The sequence below is a fragment of the Myotis lucifugus genome, unplaced genomic scaffold (assembly GCF_000147115.1).
Source record: "Myotis lucifugus unplaced genomic scaffold, Myoluc2.0 scaffold_3, whole genome shotgun sequence".
NCBI lineage: Eukaryota > Metazoa > Chordata > Mammalia > Chiroptera > Vespertilionidae > Myotis > Myotis lucifugus.
In genome coordinates, this window is record NW_005871051.1 from 7704312 (window position 1) to 7726469 (window position 22158).

At 32.7% G+C, this 22158-nt stretch overlaps 1 protein-coding gene across 1 annotated transcript in view; it reads left to right on the top strand.

Moving 5' to 3' along the window:
* Positions 1-20987, top strand: part of NBEAL1 (neurobeachin like 1) — a 105345-nt gene extending 84358 nt beyond the window's left edge. Inside the window, exons 42-54 of the mRNA XM_023760393.1 lie at positions 2016-2125; positions 4809-4926; positions 6178-6275; positions 9047-9163; positions 10067-10156; positions 11319-11428; positions 12664-12836; positions 13831-13925; positions 15602-15718; positions 16357-16518; positions 17146-17294; positions 18581-18716; positions 19311-20987. Coding sequence (XP_023616161.1) covers positions 2016-2125; positions 4809-4926; positions 6178-6275; positions 9047-9163; positions 10067-10156; positions 11319-11428; positions 12664-12836; positions 13831-13925; positions 15602-15718; positions 16357-16518; positions 17146-17294; positions 18581-18716; positions 19311-19412 — 1577 coding nt within the window. The 3' untranslated portion in view covers positions 19413-20987. The remainder of the gene's footprint in view (positions 1-2015; positions 2126-4808; positions 4927-6177; positions 6276-9046; positions 9164-10066; positions 10157-11318; positions 11429-12663; positions 12837-13830; positions 13926-15601; positions 15719-16356; positions 16519-17145; positions 17295-18580; positions 18717-19310) is intronic.
* The last annotated feature ends 1171 nt before the right edge of the window (positions 20988-22158 follow it).

A 22158-nucleotide genomic window follows, 5' to 3' on the forward strand; every position in this document is an offset into this window, starting at 1 on the left:
ATAATTTTGGGATGTTCTATTGATTAGTTAAGATGCATTCTGCCTGTGTATTATTCAGTGACAGGGTTTACTGATGCCAGGGTACTTGTCTTACCTTCCAGGGAAGGGCTACAGTAAAGCAAGATAAATGAGTAAAATTTGAATTAATAAGAGATTTTGTCAGAGTACAGTGTTTATTAGAGAAGCAAAAATGACCATATGCTATTTCAGCCATATAGCAATTTGTTTAAACATGTTTGAGTTAGATAAAATGAGGATTTAGACCAGGGATCAGCAAACTGTAGCCCATAGGCCAAATCCATGGGCAAATGTATGTGTTTATAAATAAAATTTTGTTGGAACACAGCCAGCCAATTCATTTATATATACAGACTGTGGCTGCTTTCACAGTAAAAGAGCGGATTTGAGTAGTTGCAACAGAGGCCATAGGGATCACAAAGCCAAAAATATTTATTATTTGACCCTTTATTTAAAAGGTTTTCTGATTCCTGATTTAGAGCAGAAGACAGGAGGCAAACTGAAAAGAATGATGGCATTAGTTGTCACAATATTTGAAAAATCAGTATGTTTTTGAAGGAGAGAATCACGGAGCTAAATACAGTCGTTTAAAATATCCAAATATTTATTCTATGAGGTAATTTTAGATTTAGTTTAAGCACAAATAAGGAAATGAGCAAGAACATTTTAGTGTTTTCCCTCATAAAAACCCTGAGGTATGGTAGTTTCAAGTGGCTTAACAATATCATCCAAGCAAAGTTCTTCTGTATTTCACTCTGCTATTCTGTGTTTTGGCTTTGTCCTTGGCTAGTTCCTCTTATGGTTACAAATAACTAAAGCAGTTATAGGTATCATAGGCAGACATAATGGTGTCTTAGAAAGAAGTGAGATTGTTAATTGTGTCATTTCTTAAGAGCGAGAAACCCTCTTATAACTTCCCCTCATTCTTCAGAGCTGGGTCATATACCAACCCCTATACCAGTCACCTGCAGCAGGCATGAATTATAGGGCAGGGATGGACAACTTGAGTAAAATCCAGGTTCTGCTACAAAATGAGGAATGGCTGTCAGGTGGCCGACACTATCTGCTATACAGTGGTTGGGTTGACAAAGCTATAGACCCTGTGTGTCCTGTCATTCTATGACATTAAACCTCTCTTATACTTTGAGACACACTGATATTTTAAGGCAACTTCTTTTATGAAAATCTTTTGTGTTAACATTGTTCCCTTTCCATACTTTATAAATGAGAAAATCTCATTTTTGGGTTCTAACTATATGAGTAAATTTTTATGATGTCAGTATCTACTTAGAATATTGGTATATAAATATTTTTCTTCCATAAGGCAAGTATAAATCTTAAAGTGAGTTTAATGTATGAGTTAAAAAAGCTCTAAGGAGTTATGTTTTGTAAATTAACCATTAGAGTGACTATATTATTTTTAAATTTAAGAACACTTAATCTTGCATTTTTGTTCAGATTAAGTTTTTGTTCATAGCTATAAGTTTCCTTCAATAAAAAATTGCCTTATCCAGTTTGGCTCAGTGGATAGAGCGTCGGCCTGTAGACTGAAGGGTCCCAGGTTCGATTCCGGTCAAGGGCATGTACCTTGGTTGCAGGCACATCCCAGTAGGGGGTGTGAAGGAGGCAGCTGATTGATGTTTCTCTCTCATCGATGTTTCTAACTCTCTATTCTTCTCCCTTTCTGTAAAAAATCAATAAAATATATTATTTTAAAAAGCAATTATTAATCTGATTTACCTTGTATTAACTAATTTGAAGTGATTTTATTTTTATATACCTTTTTAATTAACTGATAAACACATTCTAATAGATAAGAATTATTTTTACCTGTTCCGTAAATTTAGATTAAGAAGGGAACTTGATTCTCACCTTTCACTTTTAATGAAAGAAGGAAAAAACCTTAAGTTTTGCCAAGAAATGTTTCCTCATATTTGTTCTACTTGATTTACTTAAATATAAAATGACTTGATACATTTTTATTTTATATGTCTTAGAATTTAACCTGGGTCGTCTACAAGTTTCCAAAGAACTAGTAAATGATGTCATTCTCCCCAAATGGGCTAAGTCAGCTGAAGATTTCATCTATAAACATAGGAAAGCTCTGGTAAGATTTTTGTGTTTAGTTATTAGAGATTAATAAGATAAAGATGTATGTGTTTTCCAGAGGATGGAATTAAGTGTATCTGACTATTATTTTTCTACATTAATTTGTAATCTATTATATATGATGTTTGCATAATATAATAATTTATTCTGAGGGTAATGAATGTTCGGATGTAGTGAAAGTATAGTCAAGTCCCATGGGTATATGGCAAAAAAATGTCAGTTCTGTAAGATACCTGCCTGTTGTATGTGAAACTATTTCAGTCACCAGGCTTGGTATAGTTTGATTTATTGTAGTTCCCACATTTGTTTCAAATCTAATATAAGGATTAGTACACTTTTGTTTTCTCTGAAGGATTTTAGTAAGTTTTCAGGATAGCTAAATCCTAAATGCCACTTTAAAAAAAATGTTACTAATTTTTAGCTAAATTTTCACTTTGGAATCGAAGTACTAGTGAGAGTTAGGCTAATGTTGATAATTGCATTTTATCTTGCAGGTGATGAGCCCTCCCCCCTCTCCTCGCAATAGCCCACCTTGTTCTCTATTTAAACTGAAATGTTGCATATTCTAAAACTAATTAGGCCAATACTTGGAAACATTCCCTGTCATTAGTATATAGTTTGTCAAATTTACAGTATTCAGGATTAGATTATAATAATTGTAAGCAATAACCTTATGCATGAATAAGGCAACTCTGAAAAAGAATCTGTTTCTTATAGCTAACCAGGAGCTTCTCAGGTGCTTTCCTCTATATTATCGATGACATGCAATAGGGGTCCAGGATTTCTTTATGGTTCCTTTGTTCTACCCTTGGGTTCTTGAAACCACCCCCACCCAGTCATTCTTTGTTTTCCATTAAAAAAATGAAATTGTTTACATGAGTATTTTTGTCAGCCTCTTTCTTAACCATAGTAACTTGAGAGTCAAAGGTCTTCTTTCTTGAACAGTTTCTATCTTTTTCAGACTGAATTAATACATTTTCTTTTAAAATATTTTGGTTTTCATAGGCATCAATTCTGTTGGACAAAAACCTTCCATATTACTTTGGGCTGAATGAGAGGCTCCTATGGGAAAATGCCCTTAAGATTCTTGTTAAAAAACAAAATTCAGCCCAGTAAATTTGAAGACTTAATTGGCTTTATTCAATGATTCATGATTTGGGCAGCATCCTATCTACCCTAGAAAAGAGTTCCCAGATGCTGTATAAAATAGAAGGCTTCTGTAGGCAGAAGGGGGCAGGAAAAGGAAGTCTAACATAGAGTGGGTTGTTTCTGGCAGCTCACCTTCCTTTGGGGGAAAGGCAAGGGTTTGTCATGCAAATTACCTCAATAGTGCTGATCAGGTGATTCCAGATTGACTGGTTAAAGCTCATATTCCTGGAATAGGCTGAAATTGTAATGAGTTTAGATATTAAGTCTTGGTTTGCACAAGTGACTCCATTTTTGGATTATTGTGTCTCTTTCTCTCTCTATTCCTCTCTCTCTTTAACAGTCTTAAGATGCTCTATATTCTCTTGAGTGTGCCTATGAGGGGGAAAGACCTCAACAGATGGTTTGATAGCCACACTCCTGAACTAAACTTTTGACTGAGGCCATATTTTACTGGTGACATTGATTTAGGCCATTTGTTAACTTTGGGAATCTTTACTCTCTAATGACACTGAAAATGAGAAATAATTTTATTTTGAACCCAGCAAGACCTGGCTTTATATATTTTTAAAATTATGCTAAAACCTGAACAGTCTGTGCCCCCGCCTCCCCACCACCAAGTCATCTTATTCCTCCCACACTTTATCACAGGCAGCTAAAAAGAAACCAATCATCACTTTAAAATATTCTGCCTGGAGCCCTAACCGGTTTGGCTCAGTAGATAGAGTGTCGGCCTGGAGACTGAAGGGTCCCAGGTTCGATTCCGGTCAAGGGCATGTACCTTGGTTGCGGGCACATCCCCAGTGGGGAGTGTACAGGAGGCAGCTGATCGATGTTTCTAACTCTCTATCCCTCTCCCTTCCTCTCTGTAAAAAACCAATAAAATATAAAAAATATATATATATATATATTTTTAAATATTCTGCCTGGAAATCTTCATATCCAGATCCAGGAGTTCATTATTTACCCTTTATGTTTTTCATGTAACTAAAACATTGAGTCCTTTTTCTCCTGTCTGCAATAACAATTTCCTTACTGTCTTTTAAGCCATCTCAGAGGCTCCAGGAGATCCTTCAAGCCTCTGCCTGCCACCCAGTCCTCCTCTTAGTGGAATGGGATGGAGGGAGTGATTTGCAGAATCTTTCATCTTCCCCATTGTAGTTTTATTATTTCCTTGAATTGAATTTTAGACAACTATTTCAATGGAAATTTTACAACAAAGATGCATTCCAGAGCCATCATTAATTTTTTTTCATTAATATTTGGGCTGTTAAATGTATTATTTTTTCACCATTAGTTAAGAGATGCATATGTAGTAAATAGTAATAAATACATTGTCTACATTGTACAAGATATAATTCATATATATAGTAGATGATGAATAATTATTTAACTTGATTTTGAGATAATTTTATTTACAGTGGTAAGATTTTGTGTGGAAATGCTTAATTTACTCTTACTTTTTTTAAAGGACCCATCTTTACATTGTACTTGGAAGGTATTTTATATTAATTACTTATTTGTTCTTTTCCTAGGAGTCTGAATATGTTTCTGCTCATCTTCATGAATGGATAGATCTGATTTTTGGCTATAAACAGAGGGGGCCAGCTGCAGTGGAGGCACTCAATGTTTTCTATTACTGTAGTTATGAAGGTAAAACCTGTGCACTTTTTCTCTTGTATTATATTGCTAGAAAGTGTAATTTAATATGTGCTTATAACATGATATTTTGGACATAACCATTTAACATGATAAAACTACATTTTAAAAAATAATTTTAAACTATGTGAAAGATAAGAAATATCCTTTTGTAAAAAATAGTAATTAAAAGTATATATGCAAACTAATTATAAGTGTCAGTTATTGGTGGCATAAAAGTTTTTGATCTCTGGCAGATATTTCCTATTCAGTCAGGTCTTACATTAAATATTTAGTATTAAGTTTTTAGCAGACTTTGAAAAAAGACCTTTAGAATAATAAATAATAATTCTTTAAATGATAATGATGACATTCTAATGTTTATTAGCTCAGGATCAAGAACATTTTTTGAGGGCTTTGAAAGTCATACTAAGCAGTCCTTTTCTAATTATTCAGTAGAACTAATAGTTCTAAAGATTGTGAATAGTATGAAGTTATATGAATTATAGCAGAGCCCACATGACTTTCTGTAACTAGACAAGCATGTTTTCCTTCTATAAAAAATTGTAGGGAGGTAGTATAGCATGATAGTTAGGAGCATAGAAATCAGACCGACCTAGTTTGGCCAATTACTAGCCATTAACAATTCATGTTAGTATGGCTGGGAATAATCAGTTAACCATAATGTCACCTTCCCCAACATTTATTAGATAATCAGTAATTTATAGCAGCATTTTTGTTAATCCTCCTCAAGGCTATTTTCCCCACATTTTTTTTAGAGAGTAGAAGGGAGGGAGAGAGAGAAACATCAGTGCAAGCAACACATCGATTGTTTGCCTCCCACACACACTCTGACTGAGGCCATGGGTCAAGCTTGCAACCCAGCATGCCCTTGACCAGGAATCGAACCCAAGACCCTTCGGTGTGCAGGCAGATGCTCTAACCACTGAGCAATGCCGGCCATATAGGGCTATACCAATATTTTTGTGTGGTTATTACATTTGTTTCATCTTGACTATGATGAGGAAAACAATTCGGTATATTATGAGTATAGTTTGCATTTTTCTTAGAGAAACTTTTATGGACTATCTTAAATTTGTTTAAAATATTTTAGTTCTAAACAGTGGATAAAATGTATTCTTTTACATATTTAATTTTGATATTTGATGAAAATTTGCTAATCATTCTCTGATATATTATTCAGTTGTGTGGCTTTACCAATTTATTTTCACTCCGTAGTGAGTTGATTACTTTTCCTGGTTTTAGGAGCTGTGGATTTAGATGCCTTAACAGATGAGAAGGAAAGAAAAGCCTTAGAAGGGATGATTAATAATTTTGGGCAAACACCTTGTCAGCTGTTAAAAGTAAGTCATAAAAGTTATTGATTATATAAAAAGTCTAGAATTTAGTTGCTAAGGAGTATTACTACCAGCATTTTCAAGGATTTTGATGATTTAAAACCCTATATCAAAGTTATTTAGAATTTGAGAAAAATATACTGTCCCTTAATAAAAAATAGATTTAAATGATTGTTTCGATTTTGAAATAACAAAATATTGAAGTCAATCCACATATACAGTCAATTACTCTTAAATCTCCAGAGGGCTTATATTTATTCAGAAAGCCAATCACTTTATTTTGTTATTTCTGAGAAAGAAAATGATGAGGTTGAAGGCTCCCTGTCAGATGAGATATTACTCTCTCCTTTATTTCATTTTATTTTATTTTTTAAAATATATTTTTATTGATTTCAGAGAGGAAGGGAGAGGGAGAAAGAAATAGAAACATCAATGATGAGAGAGAATCATTGATCAGCTGCCTCCTACACGACCCCTACTGGGGATCAAGCCCGCAACCCAGGCATATGCATTTGACTGGAATCAAACCCGCGACCCTTCAGTCCACAGGCCAAAGCTCTATCCACTGAGCCAAACCACCTAGGGCCCTCCTTTATTTTAATTGAATACCAGTTAGGTTATGTCATTAAAACAGTCCTTATATTGGGACTCGTTCTATGTGTAAGACTTTTTTTTTTTTTGGTATAGCAAAGGTGGAGATTTATTGAAGAACTAGTACAGACTCCCACGTGGGGAAGGGGAAAGAATTTCATAGCACAGACTCCCACGTGGGGAGGGGGAAAGAGTCCCCTGTGTAAGACTTTTTTTAATAGCTGACATCTGCCCAAAAGGGGCACTTACCAGCCCGAGCCCAAACCCAGTCCTGAAACTCAAATTATAGAATATAAAACATATAGAATTAAATTATAAATATTACTGTATCTCCTTCCCCATACTAGTATCTGAAGTTAAATTGTCTTTCTGGTTGCATACAGCTTTGGATTCATAGAAGTTAATCCAGTGTTAGTTTTCAAAGATGTCTTGTTCTTTGTTAATGTATGAATTTAGAAATGAGGAATACACAATAATATACTTAATTTTTTAAATTTAATTTTAGAGGAAGAGGAAGAGAGAGAAACATTGATGTGAAAGAGAAACATTGATCCGTTGCCTCCCATATGAACCCTGACCAGGGATCGAGTCCTGGGTATGTGCCCTGACCTGGAATCAAACCTACCACCTTTTGCTGTACAGGACAATGCTCCAACCAACTGAGCCACAAGGGCCAGGGTACAATAATATACTATTGATTATGTCTCTCTTTTTTTAATGCAAGCACAGTGCTACGTGGTTTACCCAACTTTCACAATAAATATCTAATTATCCTCATTTTTCTGATGGTGAAGCCAAGTCTCAGATAAAATAACACCTAGCTTACAACACCTTAGAGAAATCAGATACTAGTTTTTCCCAGTTTACACAACTAGAATGTGACTCTACCATGGCATATTTCCTCTGAATTTATAGCTGGAAGCTCCCTTGTTGAACAAAATCACTTTTTCATGTTCTTTGGGCTGTTATTTTCTATCCTAATTTTGACACTTTCTGCCTTAGTTGTATATATATATTTTTTTGCCTCACTATATTGTAAACATATAAAAGCAGCAACCTCTTCATTATTCTGTATCTTTCTGGTATATGGTATGTGTGCAGTAAATGTTCATTGAATTGAAGTCTCCAGTTATTATAGCAATAGTAGTCTAAACTCTGGCTGATAGATGTACTTTTGTTTTTTCAGTTATCAGACTAAATTTTATAATGGCTATTATTCCTTAACAACAGTTTATTTAAAGCTGCCAACATTGATTTTTGTACAATAGTCATTTAAAGTCAGTGCTTTATTCCTTACCTGCTGATTGAAACAGAAAGCAAAAGTAACAATAAAACAGAACACTTCATTGGGCTTTGAAATAGATTTTTTAATGTTTTGAACCATTAATTTTTTTAAAAAAAGAATGGTGCTAATTTGTCTTTATTACCTTACAAAAATGACACAAAAATCAACCTTTTTTTTAAAAAAAAATAAAGTGAATAATAATTACATGGATAATTGAGAGTTAAGTATTGAAGTACTTATAGCTGTCACATATATTACCTATAACCTAATATTTTGTGATGGAGATAGAAGAATCCCTTTCAGATAAAATTCTATTCTGCATTTTAACTGTGTCTTTGGAATGTTAACTTGATTTGTCATTTTATTTATAAAGATACTGTTCCGTGTCTCTTACATTAACCTTAAGAAAGAATACTTTATTTGAAAGGAAATGCAGTAATATCTATAAATTTATTCTGATAGTATTGACATTTTTATCTTATTTCAGGAAGTAAAGATTCACCCATATTATAATTTTTTATTTTTGAATAATGCATTTAATTTTACCAAAATTTAGGAAGACAGAGTTCAAAAACAATTATATGTAATCCAACATAGAAATAAGTGCTAAATAAAATACCAAATAAAGTAATGTGCTCAGGAAAATAATATGAGAATAATTAATTCTGACTTAGATATCTAGGAAGATACCTGTAAGAAACACTTTAAAGTAGAAGCAGAGTTTTTTAGAAACGAAGATGGTAAGAACTCTACTGAGGGAGCAGTCTGGGTAATGACCTGGAATTGGCAATAGTGCATGGTATGTAATCTATTGTAGCTAGAGCCCATTATGTCGGAGGAATACAGTGAGAGATGTTTTAATAAAGTTATGAAATTATTTTTCCTTAAAATTATTTTAAAGGAACCGCACCCTCCTAGATTATCAGCAGAGGAAGCAATGCAGAAGCAGACCAAAACCGAGACTTCAACCCTAAACCTATTTCAACACCTCCCTGAACTCAAGTCATTTTTTATAGAGGTAATATGCAACTTGGTAATGTCAAAGAGTTTTCTCTGTGAATTCTATGCACCTCAGTGTTCCTTTTACTCTTCAATGTAGGGAGTGGATTATAATATTTAATCCAAAGTAGTAAATAATTCTGAATTACCTGTTCTTGGATTTTTAAAACAATCTTACTGAAAGCTTTTATTTGCTACTGAATGGTAGTCTGAACTGTTCCTCTTGGCTTGTTTCTTCTAGTTCACATTTTCCTGGCAAGGAAGAATAAATACTTTTATTTAAATTGCTCTTTCTGACAATTGAGATGATGATAGAGGGAGTGTAAAATAACTCTTAATTATAATGTCTGCTCATGTATAAAATATGGCTTAATAAGTCAGATTTTTAATTGCTAATATCAGGAGTAGTCGGGTAAAACAAGATAGTTAGTGATGTAATTGAAAGATTTCCTTCAAATTTAAATGTTTAAATATACATACTAAATTACTTTGAATAATTCAGAACATGGTTATGAAATGAATTTGGATAGGACAGATAATAGTAACTCTTTTGGCAAAAAAGTTAGTAAGAATCGTTCAGAGATGTATATAGAAAAAGCAGTAACTCTCATGCAGTACAGCAGAGGATGGTAAATTTCCTTAAAGGGCCACATAATAGACTCTGGCTATGTTCTTTGAAATTTACATCTCAAAGAACAGCAGAGTAGTGGAATACAAGAAGGTGATGGGTTTCAGAAGTTACAAGTATGCCATTCAAACATGGTATATAATATCTTTCCTACATTTTAAATTAAATATGTTTTAATAGAGTAAAATACTGTATCACAGGGTTCATTCTTATTTACAGAAACAGTTTTCAATAGTTTGTGCCTAATAAAGATAAACAGAATCAGCCACTAAACCTCTCTCCTATATTTTTTAGGGAATTAGTGATGGTATTCCACTAATAAAGGCCATTGTCCCCAAAAATCAGTCTCGTTCTTTTATGTCTCAAGGCAGTCCTGAGTTACTGGTAAGTTGATATACCTTTTGCACATTGTCATATATATATATATCCATTGCAACTTACCAAAAAAATGAGAAAATAAAAAAATTTTAAAGCCTTTTAAAAAAATAAGAGAAAATTTTTATAGAATTTGACCAAGTATAGAAATGTATTTTTCATTTTTTATATAGCTTTTATTTTAAGTAGTTTCTATAATTTTAAAGCTTATCTGGAATAATAAATATGAGAATATTTTGTATAAGAAAAATAGGGTATAACATCTTAGGTATTAAAATTTATCATTCAGCAGTAATTATGAAAATGAGAAGTAATATAGAATTGATTACAGTTTACTTGCAGCACATGCTAGTGAGTGCTTTAAATGAATTTTGTCAACTAGTCCACCTAAATATCCTGTAGGATGAGCAGTATTATTACTTTTCTTCTACAGATGAGAAATTAAAACTCAGAAGTAACTTGCTCAAAGTCACAGAGCTAGCAAGTAAGGGATCTGGACCCTGGCATGTGGACCAAATCTAGGTCTGGCTTACTCCAGTTTTGTCACTTAGGAATTATAAAAATGGAGTACAGCAGAGTGAATAGTAGAGATTCCAAAATTAGACCTGTTTTCTAATTATGCATATTATATATTTACTCAGAAAAAAAATGTTTGTAAAAGATACAAAAATAATAGTACTTTTTGAGTGGTAGAATTCTTATGATTTTTCAGATTTAATACCTGTATTTTTTTAAAGGTATTTGATTTTCCTTTTTGGTAATCTCCTACTTTTATAATCATAGGGGAGAAAACCTTTTCTTTCTTTTTTTAAAAATATATTGTTATTGATTTCAGAAAGAGAGAGAGAGATAGAAACATCAATGATGAGAGAGAATCATTGATTGGCTGCCTCCTGCACGCCCCCAACTGGGGACCGAGCGCGCAACCTGGGCATGTGCCCTTGACTGGAATCGAATCCGGGACTCTTCAGTCCACAGGACGATGTTCTATCCACTGAGCCAAACCAGCTATGGCTTTTCATTTTTAAAAGAAAATATTCACTTTGACTGTGAGATCTTAACAATTCATCGTAAGTTCTATTTCTGATTATATCATGTGAGCATTTGGTTATTCTTTGTTGCTTTCTTTAAACTTTCATTTAATTTTCATCTTCATATGTTCTTTTTCTAGATAACAGTGAGCATGAATTATGTTATTGGAACCCATGGATGGCTGCCTTATGACAGGAACATTTCTAATTACTTTACATTTTTCAAGGATCAAACTGTGACAAATCCAAAGTAAGTAAATGAACATTTAAAGTAAATCAGATATAATACCTTATTGTCTAGAAAAACAACTAGATTGATTGATTGGTTTTATTTTTAAAGTAATATTGTATATATCCAGATTTTCTTTCCTCTCTCCTTCCCTCCTCTACCATTTATTTCTTCCTCTCTTCCTTCCCTCCTTTCTATCTTTCCTTCTTCCCTTCCCCTGACTTGACACCAGCTTAAAGAAAAAATAATTTCTATCATACCATTATGGAAGCACAAATTATTGGGAATAGTTTTTAGGCTTAATTGTAATTATTTTTATTGTTCAATTTTATCTCAATATGTTTTGTGTAATAAGACTATTATTTACCTTAGTTGTCTTTTAAAATATCCAAAGGTTACATTCTAAGTTCAGTTGAATTCTCCCTTACTCTTGAGTTGTGTTAGCTATATGTTTATTAGGGTCAACATCATTTCCTTCTTATCCCACGTAGGACTTAGTACTGTTTTGCTTTGTGCAAAGTAAACCTTCAGTAAATTAATACTGAATAATAAAGGTTTGAAGCTGAATGAAGGGTCAGAATTGGCCCTCATTATCCATAACACACATGAAATATAATCACTTCTTTGTGTCTTCCTGCAGAATTTAGATTGGCTAAGGGCACAGGTATTTCAGTGGGAAGCAGATAAAACCCATATGCTTTCTTTGGTTGGGATAGAAAATGATCTTCATGGGTATTGTTGGATACACATTTATCTCCCTGTGTTGGTAGATCCTAGTTTCAGTTTATTTATGACTTTCCTTATTCTTTATACAGGGGTGGACAAAAATAGGTTTACTATTGTGAGTATATGAAACACAGGCAGCGTTTATTCTTGTATTATTATTTTTTAGTTATTATATTATTTATGTATTATAACTGTAAACCTACTTTTATCAAACCTGTACTTTGAGGCTACTGTTTCTGACATCTTATTAATTGGCTTTGAAAAGCAAGATTTAAATCTTTTTTGACACCTTTACCAAACTCAGTTTCTTTATGCTTAACCCTTGAGGCTTTGTTATATAAAATTTTATTTTATGAAAAGTATAAATAAAGTAAGATTAATGTATTTACTGAAACTCTTAATCATTTATTAATAGACATTTCAAATTGAAGGTTGAACCGACATTTTTTATTTCTTTTTTAGAGATGTTAAAAAAATAGTTGTCTATGTGATCTTTAAAGGAAAAGTCTAATATTTAATTGTGTTTACAGAACTCAGCGTAGTCTGAATGGTCCTTTTGCTCCAGGGCTGGAGATCACGTCTAAGCTATTTATAGTGTCACATGATGCGAAGTTGCTTTTCAGTGCTGGACACTGGGATAATAGCATTCAAGTGATGTCACTGACAAAAGGCAAAATTATTTCACACAATATCAGACATATGGGTAAGCATTAATGTTTTTCTCCCCAAACACAAAAATGTCTCTAATTTTTTCTAACTATAAAAGTAAAAAAATAAAGTAGTACATACTTCTTAGAAAAAAACATTACATTTTACCTTTGAAGCTGAGTGTACTTTTTGATAGAGCAGTGTTATGAATATTGTATGCTTTAAGAGTGTCTAATATATTTTGGGTATATTAACCACCATATAAATTAAATACAGCTTTATAGTATCTTAAATATGTTAGGCTAAAGTCTTTTCTTTAAAATTTGTTGATAGAAATAAGAAATTTAAGACAAATTTGGTAAGAAAAAAATCTGTCATAGTTGAACAGTACATCAACTGCCCTTTGTTAATAGTAAAACATGAAAGAGGTAAAATTGTTGAATGTTCTTTAACCTGGTACTTCTTAGTGTCTTAGTGTTTAATATAAGAATAAAATGAGTTGATTTTTCCCTAATAAACTTAATAGGAAAGGGAATAGAGTCTGCTAATAATTCTGTACCAGTGACTTCTAAGATAGCATTGAGCTCAGATTCTTACAATTTAGGAAAGAATGTATTTTATATTGAGAACCTATAGTATAATATGTACTATGTTGGTTAAGGTCACATATTGTATAGGATTACAGTTCCAAATGAGAGTAGAAGGTTAGTAGGGATGAGAGAGCAGAGAAACATTAAAATTTACTGGGGCTTCATTTCAAGCTACCAGACCTGCTGCCATGATTCTGACAGGCATTTCCCTGCCCTATGTCTACACTTCACCCTCAAAGAAGGGTGGCCCCGAAGAAAGCTCTCGAATGTGCTTTTAATACTGCTGCCTTTCTGTGTCACTCTTTCCCAATGCTTTTCCAATGCCAGTTCTATATTTCTCCATTAGAACATTCCTCCATTGATTTAGTAATAGTTTGCGCATAAACTAAAATTGCTTGTTTCGTTCCAGCAAAACCAAGCAATTTAATTTAACTTTTTTATTTTTATTTTTTCTTGCAGATATTGTGACTTGTTTAGCTACAGATTACTGTGGAATACATTTGATTTCTGGTTCCAGAGATACTACATGTATGATATGGCAAATAACACAACAGGTAGTTACACATTTGAATACTCTGTTTAGGTCAGAGATTCACCCTGGAAATGCTGTTGAAATGTTCTAATAGAATATTGAATTGTTCTCTGGCATTGAAGGATTATTTGAGCTCCTTTGTATTCTTTTACCCTCATTCTGTCCTGTCCTAAATCACCACATTTTCTCCTAGGTTTATTGTCTGATTCTTTACCTGTTATCCCCTATTATTTTCCAAATACTCCCAAAGAGGACATCCAGGTGGCCAATAGACATATGAAAAAATGCTCAGAGTCACTAATCATAAGAGAGATGATACAAACTAAAACTACAATGAGACATAACCTCAACACCTGCAAAAATGGCTACCTACCATTAATAAATCAACAAACAAGTGCTGGCGAGGATATGGAGAAAAGGGAACCCTAGTGCACTGTTGGGGGAAAACAGTATGGAGTTTCCTTAAAAAATTAAAAATTGAACTTCCTTTTGACCCAGTGATCCCACTTTTGGAATATATCCTAAGAATTTCAAAATACCAATCAGAAAGAATCTATGCACCTCTATGTGCATAGCAGCAGCATTCACAATAGCCAAGATCTGGAAACAGCCTAAGTGTCCATTAATAGATGAGTGGATAAAAAAGCTGTGGTACATTTATACAATGGAATACTACATGGCTGTCAAAAGGAAGGAACTCTTAATCTTTTGCAACAGCATGGATTGGCTTGGAGATTATTAAGCAAAATAAGTCACTCAGAGAAAGACAAATACCATATGATGTCACATGTGGATTCTAATGAACAAAATAAACTGATGAACAAAACAGAGCCAGAGACATGGATACATGGTACAGATTGACAGATGTGAGGGTGTGGGGGTGGGTGGGATGGACTGGATGAAAGAACGTGAAGAGAATAGCCGAAGAACATATATGCATAGCCCATGGACACACACAACAGTGTGGTGAGAACCAGAGGGAGGGGAGGGCGAGGTCTGGGTAGAGGTTACAAAGGGGGAAAAATGGGGGACATCTGTAATAGTGTCAACAATAAAAAAAAAGAATATTGATTCAATAAAATAAAACCTCAGAAATTAAATTACAAAATAGCATTTTAAGATAAAAAGGGAAATTGCAGAAAAATCAAACTGAGATCAAAACCAATGCCATTACAGATATACTAAATCCAAAGCAGAAATAGTAAGGATCAGATTTGATGTGACTAAAAATAATATTAGCATGGAAGATAGAATTAATGTAAAAAACAAAATAATTAAAGCTATTAGATAAAGAGTGATTACTATAGAAATCAGCGAAGTCAACATAAAGATAATTGATGTTCCTGAAATAGGTACTCAAATAAATGAAAAAGAGAAAGTGTTAAGAAATATAATAGAAAACATTTCTTTGAAGTGAAGGGAGAATAAATTTGTAGAAAAGGGAAAACAATATACCTGTTAAAATTAATCCAAAATAATCAACTTTGAAACTATTCAGATCTCAATTTTTGAGTTACCAAATATTGAGAGTAATTTTAGAACCCAAGGAGAAATAAGAATGAGTACTGTGAACAGAATCAGTGGTAAGAACTAGTTGCAATGTTAGTTTGTAATTAGACAATTTAAATACAACATAAAATCTTTTAATAGGCAATAGTCTACAAGGCAATTACCTTTGTTTTTCTGTTTTAATATTAGGGAGGTGTTCCTGTGGGTTTAGCCTCTAAACCCTTTCAGATTCTTTATGGACACACTGATGAGGTATTGAGTGTCGGCATCAGCACTGAACTTGACATGGCAGTGTCAGGATCAAGGGTAAGATTCCACCTTTAAGAAATGCTAATTTTTCTATATATAATATTTGTTTAATTCTTGTCCATGGATATGTTTTTTTAATTGATTTTAGAGAGGAAGGAGAAGAGAGAGAGAGAGAGAGAGTTGTTGATGTGAGAGAGAAACATTGATCTGTTGCCTCCCATATACACCCCCACAGGAGATTGAACCTATTATCTGGGTATGTGCCCTGACCAGGAATTGAACCTCACCCTTTTGGTATACAGGATGATGTTCTAAACAACTAACCTGGCCAGGGGTAGAGCAATATTTATATTTAAATTTTTTGTGGGGGAATTGATAAAAGTATAGAACTTTTTTATTATGTGTAGGACTTTGCAAAAGTAGAAAACTGCAAAAAGGACAAACTTAAAGAGACAATTTTATTTTGGGAATTTACTGGTCTTATTATTTAATAATAATTAGGCATTTTATGAAATAAAAGACTTTGAAATTTCAGCATTGGGATTTTTCCTCAAGTACTTAGAGGAATAATCACTTTCTCAGTTCCTTTCCCATATTTCCTTATCCAGTCCACTTTCTTTTTTCTTTTCTTTTTTCTATTTTGGTGTCTTTTTTTTTCTTTGTCTTTTTCATTTTCTAATATTTTCTGTGTGTAGGATGGCACTGTGCTTATACATACCATTCAGAAAGGTCAGTACTTGAGGACTTTACGACCACCTTGTGAGAGTTCTCTGCTCCTGACCATTCCCAATTTGGCCATATCTTGGGAAGGACATATTGTCATCTACTCCAGCACTGAAGAAAAGACCACCCTCAAGGTATCTACCAGTTTCATGCAATAGGGCTTGTTTTTTTCCTTCCCACATTGTATATATGAAACGTTTTGAGGAAGTAAAGAAAACATATTTTTAAAAGAATGTGTTTTCCTTTCATCAGTTTGTTCATTCCTTACAATTACCTTACCCTATCACAATCTTGGCCTCATGTTTGTATTTTGTTTTAGGGATTTCTATTGGTCTACATAATATATTACTTCAAAAATAATTCGTTGATGTAATAATTTCTTTTTGCCAAGGCAAGGTATAAATATACAAACCATGAATTTTATATGTTTACTTTCCTTTCAGTGATAAAGCTTTTAAAAAATTAAGAGAATCTATTTGTTTTGTTTTAAGAATGTAGAGGGGTTTTTTTGTTGTTTTTTACTGGATGAGGTTTTAATTCTTTTGAAGGAGTAAGAGTTCTTATTTAGCATTTATTTACTTGGCAGTCCGATTTGAAATCACTTGAATAATATTGTCTACACACTTTCTCTTTAAATATAGCCATGTATTTATTCCAATGTTTTAAACCTAATAATCGTTCTGTTATATAGTTTTAATTAACAGTATTAAAACTCAGTTTTAAATTGAGATAATTAAATTTTCTTCATCTAATCTTTGCAGGATAAGAATGCATTGCATCTGTTTTCTGTAAATGGAAAGTGTCTAGGGTCTCAAGTCCTGAAGGAACAAGTATCAGATATATGCATAATTGGAGAACACATTGTCATGGGTAGTTTACAAGGGTTCCTGTCCATAAGAGATCTCCACAGGTAAATAATAACAATTATTGAAGTGAAAATCAGCACTCTAAGGTTTCTAATATTTTGGTTCATAATTTATTATGAACATGTCTTTTTTTTTAGTAACTATGAAAAAATGGGGAAGCTAATTTATTTGTGGATTAGTAAATTACAGATGTGCATTTTTAAATGTAAAAATTTTATGCTATGTATATTTTACCACAATTTAAAAAAATTTTTTTAATAGTCAGGAAGTGCCAACCCTGGATTATAGATTTGGAAATTTGTCCAATTACAGTTTGAATTTTTACAAACTAAAATTAGGGTTTTAAAAAATATTTTTTAAATTGTGGTAAAACTGAAGTATTTAAAGGCTAATATGTCTTTATGATTAAGTGTGTGTGTGTGGATAAATTGGTGGAGAATTTTAATGCAGTGAAGGAGAAGGAAGTTTGGATAGTGGATATGTTTTATGTTTCCTATATGCCCACATATTCTTTTTTCTCTTTATAAAGAAACTTATTGTGGCTTACTTATAGTCCTCAAACTGTTTTGGCCTTTCCAAAAACCCTTTTATCTAAATTATTTCTTGATCCAAGATGTTCTATCTTATTGCATTCAATCAGAATTACTTCTATAACCAACATCTCTTTCTGTTTTTGTATTTCCCTTCTCATTTTTATCTTCCGTGGTAGAGCATTCCAATAATGTTGTTCCAACATTTTGTTTTACAACCTTACTTTCAGGGCATTTTTAAGAAAATCCCAAATTAGAAAAATCAATGGGCTATTTTAGCAGGTTAGTGTAGAACATATTCATAACATCATAAGGTTCTTTATTCTCTATTATAAAAGTTGTGGGTATTTTTACTAATGGTGTATTATGTTTCATATGAAATTTTAAATATGTATTATTTTATCATATTATATTTATGTTTTACATATTATATCTTTTAAGGTAAAGTAAATAGACCAATTTTATTGACCTTATCCCCCCACATATATTTTTTGAGCTTTTACCTTTCTTATTCAACTTTAACTTGTTAATCAGCAAGATAAATGTCATTTAATAAGAGCTCATATATATGGTTAGAAGAAAAACAGATGTTAAAAATAAAAGATCTCTCAAATATTTTAAGTAATGCTATAAATGTGGACCCTTGTGTGAGGCACTCAGAATTTCTGAACCTAAATCCCACATCTGTAAAATTAAAATACAGAACTAGATTATCATTAAGTTAACTTCCAGGAATAAAATTCTAAAGATCTATTTATATTTCCATGTAATTATGTGTGTGTGTTTTATTTCTCTTCTAGCTTAAATCCGAGCGTCACCCCATTATCCATGAGAATGCCTATCCATTGTGTTTCTGTAACCAAAGAATACAGCCATATTCTGGTAGGATTAGAAGATGGCAAATTGATTATAGTGGGTGTTGGCAAGCCAGCTGAGGTAAAACCTAGTCAAAAATTTCATTTGCCGTAATGTGGGGGATTTCTTTGGTTCTTCTTCATTCCAACTGAATCAAAAAATATCTGTTATAGCCCTAGCTGATTTGGCTCAGTGCATAGAACATCAGCCTACGGACTGAAGTGTCCCAGGTTCAATTTCGGTCAAGGACATGTGCCTAGTTGTGGGCTTGATTCTTAGTTGGGGGCATGCAGGAGGCAGCTGATCAATGATTCTCTGTCATTATTGATGTTCCCCTCTCTCTCCTTCTCCCTTCCTCTCTGAAATATGTAATATGTATACACACACACACACACACACACACACACACATATACATACATGCGCACACACACACGCACACATATACTAGTATATATATGGATAAACAAATTTTAAAAATGTGATTTTTCAAAGGGCAATAAAAAAGGGGTTAAAATTAGTAGTATTCACGAGTGTTGCTTATATTATGATGATTGAAAGCACACATTTGGCAGTTTTCATCTGTCACTCTATATGAGTAAGAAAGTTATTTTATTCTCTATCTTTCCTTCCTTAATAATAGTTATTCTTCATTTCTCTGGATTATTTTAAACAGATGCGTTCAGGTCAGCTTTCTCGAAAATTGTGGGGATCTAGCAAGCGACTCAGCCAGATTTCATCTGGAGAAACTGAATATAATACTCAAGATTCCAACTGATTGTTATTTCCATCTTCTCTCATGGGTAACTGGAACTCGATTTACTGCTTTGTCACTTTAACTACATCTACCAACTATCGGAAATGTTTCAGGGTTTTATCCCTGAAAATCACTTAGGGATTACCAAAATTTGGTATGGTATGTGTATAAAGATGTCTGTTGTATTATTATTCACGTTAAAAATTTCTGGTTAACATTATTCTTTTTCATTCTTGGCCTGCACTATGATAGATTTTAGAAAATTTACTTTATTATATTTAGTGGTCCATTCTAATGACCATTAGTCCATTTGGAAAAACAAACTTCTAAAATGTTAAGAAGTTATATTTAATATGCTTATTCTAAACAGCAATATTTAAGGTATATCTAATAAAAGTAAAAATAAGACGGTTGAGAGACATGGCTTTTAATATATTCTTTAATCATTTTCCTATTTACTGACCACCATATTTTTTAAAAAGTCAATTTACTTGGATCTCCTGATTGGAAGTAATATTTTAAAGGTATTTGTTGCATACTTGTATTTTCAAAACTCAGTATAAATTTCAGATTTTCCTGATAAGTTGAAAATAAGTCTATTGAAACTGGTACATTGGTTCATTCCACTACTACTAAGCCCATTACTAGTAAGATTTTATTGAAATGTATTATTATTCTTAAATAAAGGTTGAGTAGGAATAAGAGAAACTAGAGATACAAAATGCTGATCATGATTTTGACAGTTGGGTCCTTACTGTAGAAACATTTGCAGCACAATTTATATCTTCAAAGTTCAGAATTTCTTGACTTTTTCTTTACTAAGAGAATACTCCGTTTTCCCCTGATAATTAGAAGAGTTAGCAATAATATTCTAATATATTACGTTTCTCAGTAGGTCTTCCACGTGATAAGATGAATGAATGAAAAAGACATGTATAACTTAAACTAGTCATTTAGATAATAGTAATTTTTCAAGATATACATTTCTATTTCATGTTGTGTGTAACTTTTAGAATTACAATTATTTTTATTATGCATAGCTAAATGTTACATTATGCTTTATTTAAGATTTTATAGTAAAAGGTTGATAGATTTATTTTGGAATTCAAAAAGAATGTTAAACCTAGTGTTTTTATAAGGTCATCTCTTGAGTTAGATCAGAGAGCTTTTACAACTCTGAGTGTCCTTAATTTGAGATTCTATGGGTTTGGGAGCACTTATGAATGAGATTGTGCGAAAAATTTTTTGTGTTAATTGTATTTTTTCAGGAATGAATGGTTGCATGGTTTTCTTAAAGGGGTCTGTTGTCAGGAGAAAAAACGAATATTTTCTACACTAATAGCTTCTTAAAATAAGAATATTCTTTTTCATTCCACAAATCATAGATTTCCTTATATCCAATTGTCATCTCAGTTGAATCTTTAAAAAGTTTTCCCTTAGCAATTCTTCTCTCCTGGTGCCCACAGTATCTACTACCCTTTTCTTTATGACTCTATGAGTGCGTAAAAATGTGTAAGAAGCAAAGGATTCTGTGTAGGGAAGCTTTTTGAGTAGACTTGATCTGAGTCTCGACTAATAAAAGGTTGTGTACTCGAATAATTTCTTCCTATTTTAATTCCTGTTTTATTCAGTAAAAAACAGTTCTGTTTTAGGTAAATAACACTGAAATAAATTGGTGCAGCAACTGTAAAATAGAACACATGTGAATGTAAAGGTTTCCTTTCCGAGGAATTTTGTTGAAAATGTCTCAAAATAAGTCAATAGAGAAGTACGATTTTTTTGATATTTATTCTATTAGTTTATTTTATTCTATTTTAATTTTTATCTTACATTTTTTATGCGGTTTCAAGTTAACATGATTGCTTTTTGGTATTTTAAATGTTGATCTGTAAAAAAAACTTTCTAAATTAACACTTAAAATTGTTCTTCTACTTATTTATCCAAATATTATGGTATAAGGATGTCTTCTTTACTTTTAAGGTCACTTAAAAGTGGTTTTGAAAATTATTTTAGATGCTTATAAGTTACAAAAAGTTTAGATTACCAAGGGAAAATTCCTAAATTTATGGTTTTTTACTTTGCTGCTTTTTAGATGGAGGAACTGAACAAGGAGTACTCATTTTATAGCACAAGTAGGCAGCTTTGTTCACAGTAAAATAGATATCCTATCTACACTGACAAATGTGCAGAGCGGTGGAATTATACTTTATATTACTCTGTCCAAAAAGTAAAAACCCAAAATGTAGAATTTTGAAGTAAATCTTTGAGAATACTAGCAACAGTCTGGAGCAGGGGTCCTCAAACTTTTTAAACAGGGGGTCAGTTCACTGTCCCTCAGACCGTTGGAGGGCTGGACTATAGTTTAAAAAAAAACTATGAATAAATTCCTATGTACACTGCACATATCTTATTTTGAAGTAAAAAAACAAAACGGGAACAAATACAATATTTGTATTTGCATGTGGCCCGCGGGCTGTAGTTTGAGGACCCCTGGTCTGGAGGAACAGAACTTAAAGTGTATCTATTAAAATAAGCAAATATAGTAGGACCATTGGTTGAATAATATATTTCTCCTTTAAATAGTTTAGTCCAGTGAATAAAAATCACTAGATAACCCTAGCTGGTTTGGCTCAGTGGATAGAGCATTGGCCTGCGGACTGAAGGGTCCCAGGTTCGATTCTGGTCAAGGGCACATGCCCAGGTTTGGGGCTCAATCCCCAGTAGGGGGCTTGCAGGAGGTGGCCAATCAATGATTCTCATCATTGAT